This window comes from Ruditapes philippinarum, unplaced genomic scaffold (assembly GCF_026571515.1).
Source record: "Ruditapes philippinarum isolate M1 unplaced genomic scaffold, ASM2657151v2 ctg675_1_1_1_1, whole genome shotgun sequence".
In the NCBI taxonomy this organism is placed as follows: Eukaryota; Metazoa; Mollusca; class Bivalvia; order Venerida; family Veneridae; genus Ruditapes; species Ruditapes philippinarum.
Genome location: NW_026867036.1, coordinates 189,876 through 201,062, shown reverse-complemented (window position 1 = coordinate 201,062; position 11,187 = coordinate 189,876). Strand labels below are relative to the sequence as shown.

The following is an 11,187-nucleotide window of genomic DNA, read 5'->3' as shown; positions in this document are numbered from 1 at the left end:
TGATGTAGATCTAGACTAATAACTTCTGTGCAAAATTTCAGATCATTAGCTCGCTCCGTTTTTCCAGAATAATTATTATAATAGTGAAAAATGACCCAAAATTGAAAAGCGTTAAGGCTTTTCACTCAATTTGGACTGAGAATAGCACACACATATGATTTTCAATGTATTTCTTGTATATTTCTTAATTATATTTTATTCATATTTCTGTTTAAATGCTCATGTTTATCGATGTGAAAAATTAAAATTTTATGTTTTTCGGCTTTTAACCTCAATGGCCTTTAACAGTTAGGTCACCACTGACACTTTGTTAGGTTTCAGAGAGTAAAGGATACATAATATTATACTACTTGTCAGCTTTCCAGTAAAGTCAATGTTTGAGTTTGATTTGCATCATCAACTTACTTTCAGTTTATAGGACTTAATTTTAATTTTTTTTTCATTATTTCATACGGTTTCAAGTCAAAACAACACTGTCAGTCATATGAAAACATCCCGCTAATATTCATGCATGAGCAGCCAGTTAAACAGCACTTTATCAACCTTTCGTAAGCTTCTATAAACAGTATAGCTTTCTCACATAAAATTATCCTAAGTTTCCAGTGAAATCCAAACATACAGTGGTCAAGATCAAGTGGTTTGAAATCAGTGATCTTAACCACTGTGCCACAAAGACCCCATATTCTTTTGCTGGTTGGCTCAGAGGTACATCTCTTAATATCTAAGAGGTAAATCTCTTATTACCTGGGAGTGATGTAATAAAAACAAAATAAGTATAGGGTATATATAGCTTTTACTTAATAGTCAATTAGCAGTAACATTTTTTAGTATAATTATAATGTGACTCAACATCTAAAATACCTACATGTACATATACAAACTTACAAAATTATATAAATAAGCAAGTATATCAGGTTTAAAATTAAAAATTATAAGTGTTTATAATTAACAAACACCTCCATCCAAAATCTCGTGTAATTTCCTGAATTTTAAACTTTGACCATCAAGGCTGAAGGTCAAGGCCATTTATGGCTTGACATCATACATCATACAATATGCCAAATTGAAGTTCTAGTCTTAAGGTATATGTTGTATTGAAATATAACTGTAGCTTATAGATCGAGAAATAGAACAATTATGGGTAATGTTAAAGATGTCTGCAAAAAAAAACCCAGACAAAAAGGCAAACAATTAAAACAATACTATGCTTGCTGGAAGATTTCTAACATACATATTGCTGCATTATTTAATAAGCTAAATGGAATAAAGTACAGTTTAATACTAAATGAGCTTAATAAACAAATTGGCAAGTTTAAATATCATGGCATTAAAAAAGTAATTATAAAAGAAAACAGCAGACTTTATATAAAATTAAGGACTCCGTCTTATAAGAGGTCAGTCTTGTAGGTAAATAAATAGATTGAGTAAATGATGTTTTAAAGCCTTATCACCATATCACAGATATAAATGTATAAAATATACTTGGTGCTACAAAACAATGCCAATATGCCCTTGTTTCTAATCGCTTGAATAGCCACAAAATTCAAATTTTAATTATTTTATAGTATCTTTGATTATGAAATGGATGATAAACAAAACACTAATGTATAAGCCAAACAAATCACAGAGTAAGTTTGATTATGAAGAATTATACACTTTGTCCACAATATGTATACATGTGTACACTTTAACACTTACCCTGCAGAAATCGTAAGTTATTACCCTTTGATACCAGTATAGAGCCAGACCAGCTCATAGTACATACATGCAGTATGACCAGGCTCTAAACTGGCTTACTTCTAATTTTCATCTCGATACACAATGAAAATTGACAGTTGAAGAAATAAAACCTCAACATGGTCATTTAAAAAAAAAATAAGCAGGTTAAAGGGTAAGTTACAGGCCATTACATACAGGTCAGTAACAGTTTACTGCTATTTTTTTTTTTTTTTTTTTTTGGTTGGGTTTTACGTTGCACCAACACCGTAGAGGTCATAAAATTGGCAACTTTCGACTTTTATTGGTGCAGGAATACCTCGGGTACACTTCCCTGCATTATTTCAGGCATGAACGGGCCTGAGGAGAACCACCGACGTTCCATTAGCTAGCTGGGTAGCTTCCTAACATAAAAGAATCCAATGTCCCTGTCAGAATTTGAACCCACAGCGGTGAGGGGCAAGTGGTTTGTAGTCAGCGACTTTAACCACTTGGCCATGGATGACCCTAACTGCTTGTTTCAAGTACAATTCTATGTGTATATTACAAAACATTAATATATTTTTTCCTGCCTTTAAGACTTCTTAATTAGAATTGTGCTTTTGGCCTTTTTTCTATGTAGAATTTTCTCAGTCAATTGACCTTCAATTAATGAATTCAAAATTTATACCAAATATACCAGATATGCAATTTGTTGCAATTCTTAGGCTATTAAATATTAGAGGGTATTAAATGTTTTCACTTGTGAATAATCGCCAATAAAAAAAACCCCCAAACAAACAGTGCTCAAAAAGTCATAAATCACTTCAAAGGCAAATAAGACAATTTACATATTTACAAGAAATTGTTCTATTTTTTTGTGTTTTGTTTGGTTATAATTATAGCGCACCAACACAATTTAGGTCATATGGTGCCAGAACATGGAAGATGATTTTAGCTAACCTCGGGTGTTAAAAACTTAAAGAATCACCAGGGGGTCAAAACCACCTCACCTGTTAGAGCTTAGAGATGCAAAACGGTGACTGCAATTCTGATGACTTAACTCTTGGAGGCAACCAGTTACTCAGCCACAAGGGGGGATTGGGTTTTAAGACACATTGAAAGTGTTAAGGTCACATGTTGACTTAATACCTCGTCATGTAGTAACTTGGTCATATGCTGATTTTCAAGCTTTACTGGCAATAGGAAGAACAAAGATGCCCCTCTATGCACTATTTCAGCTATTGAAAGGCACCTATGAAGAACAACAATCTTCCACGGCCAGATAGCTTTGGAACAGGAAAGAATTAAATGCCCCTGACAGAAATCAATCCCATATCTGTGAGGGATACATATAATTAATTGATCATGATCAAATGTTAGTTTCTATGATCAGACTGGCTATACAAAAAAAAACCAGAATCATATTTTTGTGCGATTCTTAGCTGATCTGAGATATGTGTTTGAACACTTCATTTTTGGGCCATTTATCCACAATTTAAATGATTATTTTGGAATAACAGAGTGAGGGTGAGCAAATAATCTGATATTTTGAACACAAGTTACTTGTCAAGATTTTTATCAAATGGTACAAAAAAAATCTTGAAAATTGTATTTTGAATGTAAAAAAACAAACAAACAAAACCGATTTAAGTCCCTTTAAGAGACAGCACCTTAAGGTAGTGACAAAAGCAGCTAACAGTTCTAGACTGTTCATCTTCATGAAGCAAAATGTTTACACATTTATGTTTATATATATATATATATTATTATATGCTGAACAGAAAAGGTATTTCTAGATATATTCTCTTAGTACACAAAATACATTTTTATATGAAATCCATGCAATGAACAACCATAATAGCTCAAAAAAAACATTTGAAAATTCATCATTCGTTATTGTGAAAATATTCTGCAATTTGTCAAAGACCACTTTCGAGAAGTGATAAAAAATCTCCCAGATCCAGACATTTTTTTGGTAGTTGATATCCATAAGGTTTTCTTACAAAAATCACAGACATAAAAGAGTGTTAAGCAAATTAACTGGTGTGATATGCTATAAAAGAATCTAAAAAAAAAATTTAAATGTACAATCACGTTTTAATATTCTTATGGTCGTATGAGTTTTGGCATGGTGTGTCTCACATTATTTAACGCACATGAACAAACAAATGGTACTGTAAGCTGATATACTATCCTATCAAATAAAATATACATATTATTACAGGTATATAATTATTCATACACTATACAGAAAGCAAATAAGTCTATATTAAAGATATCTACTTTTTTCTTTCTCTAAAAAATAAACAACATAACAAATGAGATCATAGAGTAAACTAGCAAATAAATAAAGAAGATATAATAATAAAATAATAAAACTACAAGCCTTTAATCATACTAGTACACGCTTGCACTGTTCAATATATAGTCGGTACATATTTTGAAATTTGCCCTAAAAAATCATGAATGTTTTTGTCCCGATTGAATGATGGACAAGTCCTGATTTAAGATATTTAGCGGGGCAATGGTTTTCAGCCAGAGAGAAAAGTTCAGGTAAGAAAATAAATTCTGATTAGATTTTTACAAATTATTTTAATGATTTTTTTTTCTTTGGTCATGAATATAGCTTAAATAAGACACACAATAACAGTATAGTGGCAAAGTGGTTGACTTGTCAGACTAGTAGTGCTAGCCAAATTAGTTCAAACCTTGTTAGGGACAAGCCGCTGTTGCCAGAAAATTAACACTCATTGTTCAGTATTGGTTTGTTCCAGGCATGCATTAAACAGTGTGTCTATAAGCTTACAGCTTCCTTCTCAATCAAACTAAAATGAGCCGTGTCACGACAAAACCAGCATAATGGGTTTGCGACCAGCATGGATCCAGACCAGCCTGCGCGTCCGCGCAGTCTGATCAGGATCCATGCTGTTCGCTATCAGTTTCTCGACTTGTAAAAGGGTTGGTAAGCGAACAGCATGGATCCTGATCAGACTGCGCCGATGCGCAGGCTGGTCTGGATCCATGCTGGTCGCAAAACCATTATGTTGGTTTTGTTGTGACACAGCTCAAATATATTCTGTATAAACTAATGACAGTATTGCATACAATGGTAAATAGGGGTACATGTATTATTTATAAATCATAATTTCAGTATATAGCCTTAACAATTTAATAAAATAATCATCAATAATTTCAGTGTATAGCCTTTATGATTTTATAAAAATAAAAAATCCTAGCTTAAACTAGAACTGTGTCCAAAGGACACGGATGCCCCCACTGCAACATATATATGGTATATAGTGAAAAAATCAACAAAGGGCCATAATTCTGTTAAATTTGGTCGCAGCAAAAATTCCTTCCTTTACTTTCATCTACACATTAAGGTTGTTCATCCCTGGAAGTTTAAGCAAAATCTGCCATCCGGTTTAAGAGGAGTTGCGTTCACAAAATTTCTATATTGTATATAGTGAAAAAATCAACAAAGGGCCATAATTCTGTTAAATTTGGTCATAGCAAAAATTCCTACCTTAACTACCATCTACACATTAAGGTTGTTCATCCCTGGAAGTTTAAACAAAATCTGCCATCCGGTTTAAGAGGAGTTGTGTTCACAAGATTTCGGGACGTACAGACGGACAGATGGATGGACAGACGTACGGACGGACAAGTGCAACGCTATATGCTCCCACTTTGTGGGAGCATAAAAAGTGCCATTTCTTTGACAATTAAGACATTCCTTTAAAACAAAAGCACCTGTACTTTTATTTAAATATCTGTAAATTACAAATACAGGTATTTCAACCATACATCTCTGGAAGCCTATTTTAATCATTCACACAATCTGTCTAAACTGTAAAGAGGTCTAAGTAACAAAATTCGGATAGAGTCTACTTTAGTGAACCCCAGAAATAATCAAGTGTGTAATTATGCCTTTATTATGTAACAATGTGTTATTCTCAGTTTTGTTTTCGGTAAAAGAAATAAATATGTAAAACAGGGGGGTATGTGGTGTCAGCAGCCTGCATTAAGTGAGCATGCACATATTGTTTATATTCAGGGGTCCGCTATACTAGATGCGATCTCAAACTTTGACAATGACAACATAGCATGTAAAAACTGAATCAATTAAATGCCGAAACGAAATGAAAATACTTTGATAATAATAACTGTAGAATTTTGATTACAATTCCAAATACAAATGTATTATACAGTAATAAAAAAAATATGTATAAATAAATATAATACTATCTAAAATGTAGTGACAGTGTAGTTGTTAGTAACAATCACATAAAAGTCTATTGTGAAAAAATTTCAAACGTGACAAAGGTCAACATGTTGATAACCCTTAGCCTGCTGAGACCAAAATAACTAGCTTTTGCCACCAGTATAGAGCCAGGCCAGCCTACAAACCAGTGCAGTCTGTCCAGGCTTACACTATACTGCTGGTAGCTTAATTTTAAAATCACTTAAAGGCCCATTATGCCTCAGAATTGCTTCTCAAAAGCTTTATATTTTATATGTACTTCTTTAATTCCAAAAAAGTTACTCATTTGTTTTAAAAAATAAGCTTAACCATATTTTTTACCTGTTGTCCTTTGGCAATTAGTACAGTTATAGTGATTTAGTATTTTGTATGAAGTCAAAATACTACTTTATTTATATAATGCTTCTTTTATGACAAATCATTTCAATCACTACTTTCTTCAGGTTACAAGCATCTAACATGCTCTTAAATCATTATTTAAACCTTGTAAAATTCACATTTGCCTTTCCTTAAGAAGTTAAAATTTATTCCTTCCTGAGGCATAATGGGCCTTTAAACTTCAAATGGACTGTCACAGATTCAAAGCTGGACAAATCCATTTCACACAACCAGCAGGTAATGGGTTATTTAGTTAGTTATACATTGCGCTGTAAGAAATTGTACAAAAGGTAAAAAATACAAAACAACTTAGTGCATAAAATATCAAACAAGAGGGCCATGATGGCCCTGAGGTCGCTCACCTGTATAAAGGCACCCGGAACGGGGCCAGTTTAAACCCCCAGGGCTTGGAAGACACCTATTAGAAGATGTTTCGTGATGTTAAGTTTTTACTACACACATATAATGAAAAACAACGATCTATCACCCCCCTCCCTACCCCACCCGGCAGGGCCAATTTTAATCCAAGGGCTTTTATTTGAACAAACTTGGTAGACACCCATAAGAAGATGTTTCATGCTAAACATCTAAGCGCTAGCTCATTGGGTTTTTTAAAAGAAGTTTTTTTAAGTTTTTACTATACACATATAGTTAAAAAAATGACACCCCTGGGGCCGGGCCAATTTTGACCCCAGGGCTTTTATTTGAACAAACTTTGTAGACACTCACTAGAAGATGTTTCATGCTTAATATCTAAACTCCAGCTATTTGGGTTTTTTCAAAGAAGATTTTTTTTAGTTTTTGCTATACACATATAAGGAAAATCAATGACCCCCGGGGCGGGCCCAATTTTGACCCCGAGGCTTTTATTTGAACAAACTTATTAGACACCCATTAGAACATGTTTCATGCTAAATATCTTAGCTCTAGCTCTTTGAGTTCTTTAATAGAAGATTTTTTAAGTTTTTACTATATGCATATAGGGAAAATCAATGACCCCCTGGGGTGGGGCCAATTTTGACCCAAGGGCTTTTATTTGAACAAACTTGGTAGACACTCACTAGAAGATGTTCCATGCTTAATATCTAAACTCTAGCTATTTGGGTTTTTTCAAAGAAGATTTTTTAAGTTTTTGCTATACACATATAAGGAAAATCAATGACCCCGGGACGGGCCAATTTTGACCCCAGGGCTTTTATTTGAACAAACTTTGTAGACAACCATTAGAACATGTTTCATGCTAAAGATCTTAGCTCTAGCTCTTTGAGTTCTTTAAAAGAAGATTTTTTAAAGTTTTTACTATATGCATATAGGGAAAATCAATGACCCCCTGGGGCGGGGCTAATTTTGATCCCAGGGCTTTTATTTGAACAAACTTGGTAGACACTCATTAGAAGATGTTTCATGCTAAATATCTTAGCTCTAGCTCTTTGGGTTCTTTAAAAGAAGATTTTTTAAGTTTTTACTATATGCATATAGGGAAAATCAAAGACCCCCTGGGGCGGGGCCAATTTTGACCCCAGGGCTTTTATTTGAACAAACTTGGTAGACACTTATTAGAAGATGTTTCATGCCAAATATCTAAGCTCTAGCTCTTAGGGTTTTTTAAAAGAAGATATTTAAAGTTTTTTCTTTCGGTTGCCATGGCAACCAGAGTTCTGCATGGAATTAAATTCTTTGAACAATTTTTAAAGGTGACCACCAAAGGAACATTCCTGTGAAGTTTGGATGAAATTGGCTTAGTGGTTTATGAGGAGATGTCATTTAAAGTAAAAGTTTACGGACGGACGGACGCCGGACGGACGGACGCCGGACGAAAAGCGATCACAAAAGCTCACCCTGTCACTTTGTGACAGGTGAGCTAAAAACAATGCTTAATAAAACAATTACAGATTTCATATAACTATAGGTATGTAAAATTATAAAAGAAACAATTTATTCATGATTTACAAAGCAAAACATGGAAAATATTTATTTCTTACTCTCTCTCTCTTTAACAAAATGGTAATATTAACAAAGAAGTATCTATCTTAGAAAAAAAAACAAATCAAGAGCACATCAATACAGATCGAATTTATTTCAATAACTCTTTTGCTGCTTACTGGCAAAGATGAAAACCTCCATGTTTTTAATATCATTGGTCACTTCTTACGGACAATGCTCTAAATGTAAAGATCTTAGCTTGCCTCATAACTTTATGTCACAAATAGACAAAACTATAAGGAAACTCTAACAAATAAGAAAAGATACAATTAATGGAAACCTTGCATTGAAATATTTGTTAATGCACAAAAAAGGTGCATTAGCGCAAGTTCTTGGAAAAAAGAATACAAAATGTATGTCTAATTCTCATTTTGTTATTTATTTTTCGTATGAAAAAAAATGATTTCAACATGTTTTACGTGTGATCATGCAATGTCACCTGACAGTTATGTTTTGATAATGAACTTACTGGGGCCGTCACAGCAATCAGCTATTTTTTACATGGTGCCCCGAGTCATGCATATCCAAAAACATGCAAAAGAGCGTGCTCGTTTAATTTTATCCATTTATGCAAGGTTTCTTCTAAGTTAATGTATACCTGTGTGCATAGTTTTTATGCAAGAACGCTTACTTTGAAACAATTATTATGTAAATTATAAAATTATTAACTAATTCAATTATTAACATCATAAAGTAAAGCTCTGACATAAATCACATGTTATACAGGTATAATAGTAAATATTTCTCAATTATGTACCAATAAATATTGCCAGAGTCACATCAAGGCAAATTTCTATAGTTTATTTCTATAATTATTATGATTCTGTATTCGGGCTGTGGTTATTATTAACACAAACTATATTAACTCTACACTGTAAAGGTAATGTGGTGATTTTCCTACTGGTGATTTATAGTGGAGGAGGAAGACTTCAAGTGGCCCTTTATACATTATTTCAGGCACAAAAGGGGAACCACCAAACATCTGTAAGCCAGCTGGGTAACGTTCTCAAACAATATCAATCAGAATTCCTGGCCAGATCACAGCAGTATTGGGCATTATTTGTATTTTGACAGCATCTCAGTCAATAAGATTTAACATTGGGCATTTATATATAAATATTGCCTAAGAATTAGAATACATATGTATAAATAACAAATAAAAATCATTGACTTATTAAGAATATCATTGTCAACAAGTAAAATCATTAACAATTTATAGTAATCAATTGAAGAAACAATATACTTTCCTAATACACATATACACTATTCCTTTTACCATTTGTATAATAGAATTTTCCCAGATTTGAATTTTGAGTTCTAGAGTAGTCCATTTTCAACTCAGGAAGGCATTTTAGTAAAAAAATAGTAAAAGTAAGCTGTCAACCATATCAAGTCATAGACTGTACCTGTGATAAAAGAATGAAGTAACTGCTAACTAGTTTCCTAAAGTTGTAACACACCACTCCATTTGTATATAGGACTGTACGAGAGTTATCATTTCGTATAGCCTTAATAAACAAGTCTAGAATAGGTTAAAAAGTGATTCTATAGAAATCTTTATAACATTTTGGTAAGAAGGTCAAAGCAAGGCTATGTAATATGCCAAAGAATCTAAGTTTCATTTTTTACCATATAACATAATAAAGCTAAATAAATATTGAAAACATCAAAATAATTTCTTATTTTTTCAATAACATCAAAATCATTTCTTATTTTTTCAATAACATCAAAATAATTACTTATTTTTTCAATAAAATCAAAATAATTACTTATTTTTTTCAATAACATCAAAATAATTACTTATTTTTTCAATAACATCAAAATAATTACTTATTTTTTCAAAAACATCAAAATCATAAGTTATTTTTTCATGACTTCACATATCAACTTTACAAAGAGCTCATGATGTTAAAATGTTAAAAAGTGTGAAATATAATCAAATAAGTATTGATTATACAGTATTGAAAACATAATTGAGCCGCCCCATGACAAAACCAACATAATGGGTTTGCGACCAGCATGGATCCAGACCAGCTTGCACATACGCGCAGTTTGATCAGGATCCGTGCTGTTCGCTGACTAACCCTATAACATGTAGAGAAACTGATAGAGAACAGCATGGATCCTGATCAGACTGTGCGGATGCCCAGGCTGGTCTGGATCCATGCTGGTCGCAATCCCATTACGTTGGTTTTGTCATGGCGCGGCTCATACCAATGTCATATAATAAATGCAAGTAATTGGGACTACTGTCTTGTTGACCTTTTACACGTAGATGTCAACCTATAGTATATCACAGAATTATCATTCATATTATACCATAAATAAATATCAAATGAACTTGTGTTTCCTTTTCCAAGACACTTTTAATGAAATGAAGGACCTGGCTACTTTGTCGAGTTATCTCAAAATATTTCCAGCGTTATTGTGACTTCTTCGTGCCATTTTGTTTATTCTCCAGTCCGTAAGATGTTCCATGTTTAACCTCAGAAAATGATATCATCCACTTCATGACCAAAATCACTGAAATAAAAATGATAAGTTAACTATATATACTTGCATAGATTTAGTATAAAGTAATGTATGTATTGTGTTTTGAATATGTATTGTGTTTTAAATATGCATTGTGTATTTTTATAAAAAAATATATTATAGTTTGTGTTTTCATGTATGTGTTTATGAAATTTCACTGTATAACCATGATGTATATTTTGGAAATTATGTTTTTGAGGCCAACATGGAAGATCAAGTAATCAAATGTGTAGCTTCAGCAAATAGTTAATACAAATTTATTTTAATTTGATTGTGTTGGAAGCTATAAGCTTATTGAAACTTTCTCGAGCAATGAATGTAGTTTCATGCTC

General features: G+C 32.7%; 1 protein-coding gene across 2 annotated transcripts in view; it reads right to left on the bottom strand.

Annotated features, from left to right (window-relative positions):
* Positions 1 to 774: 774 nt before the first annotated feature.
* The window catches only part of LOC132734592 (1-acyl-sn-glycerol-3-phosphate acyltransferase delta-like), a 31,226-nt gene continuing 20,813 nt past the window's right edge, over positions 775 to 11,187 (bottom strand). For both annotated transcript variants that reach the window (XM_060721368.1, XM_060721369.1), the window contains exon 9: positions 775 to 10,846. In XM_060721368.1, coding sequence (XP_060577351.1) covers positions 10,746 to 10,846 — 101 coding nt within the window. In that variant the 3' untranslated portion in view covers positions 775 to 10,745. The remainder of the gene's footprint in view (positions 10,847 to 11,187) is intronic.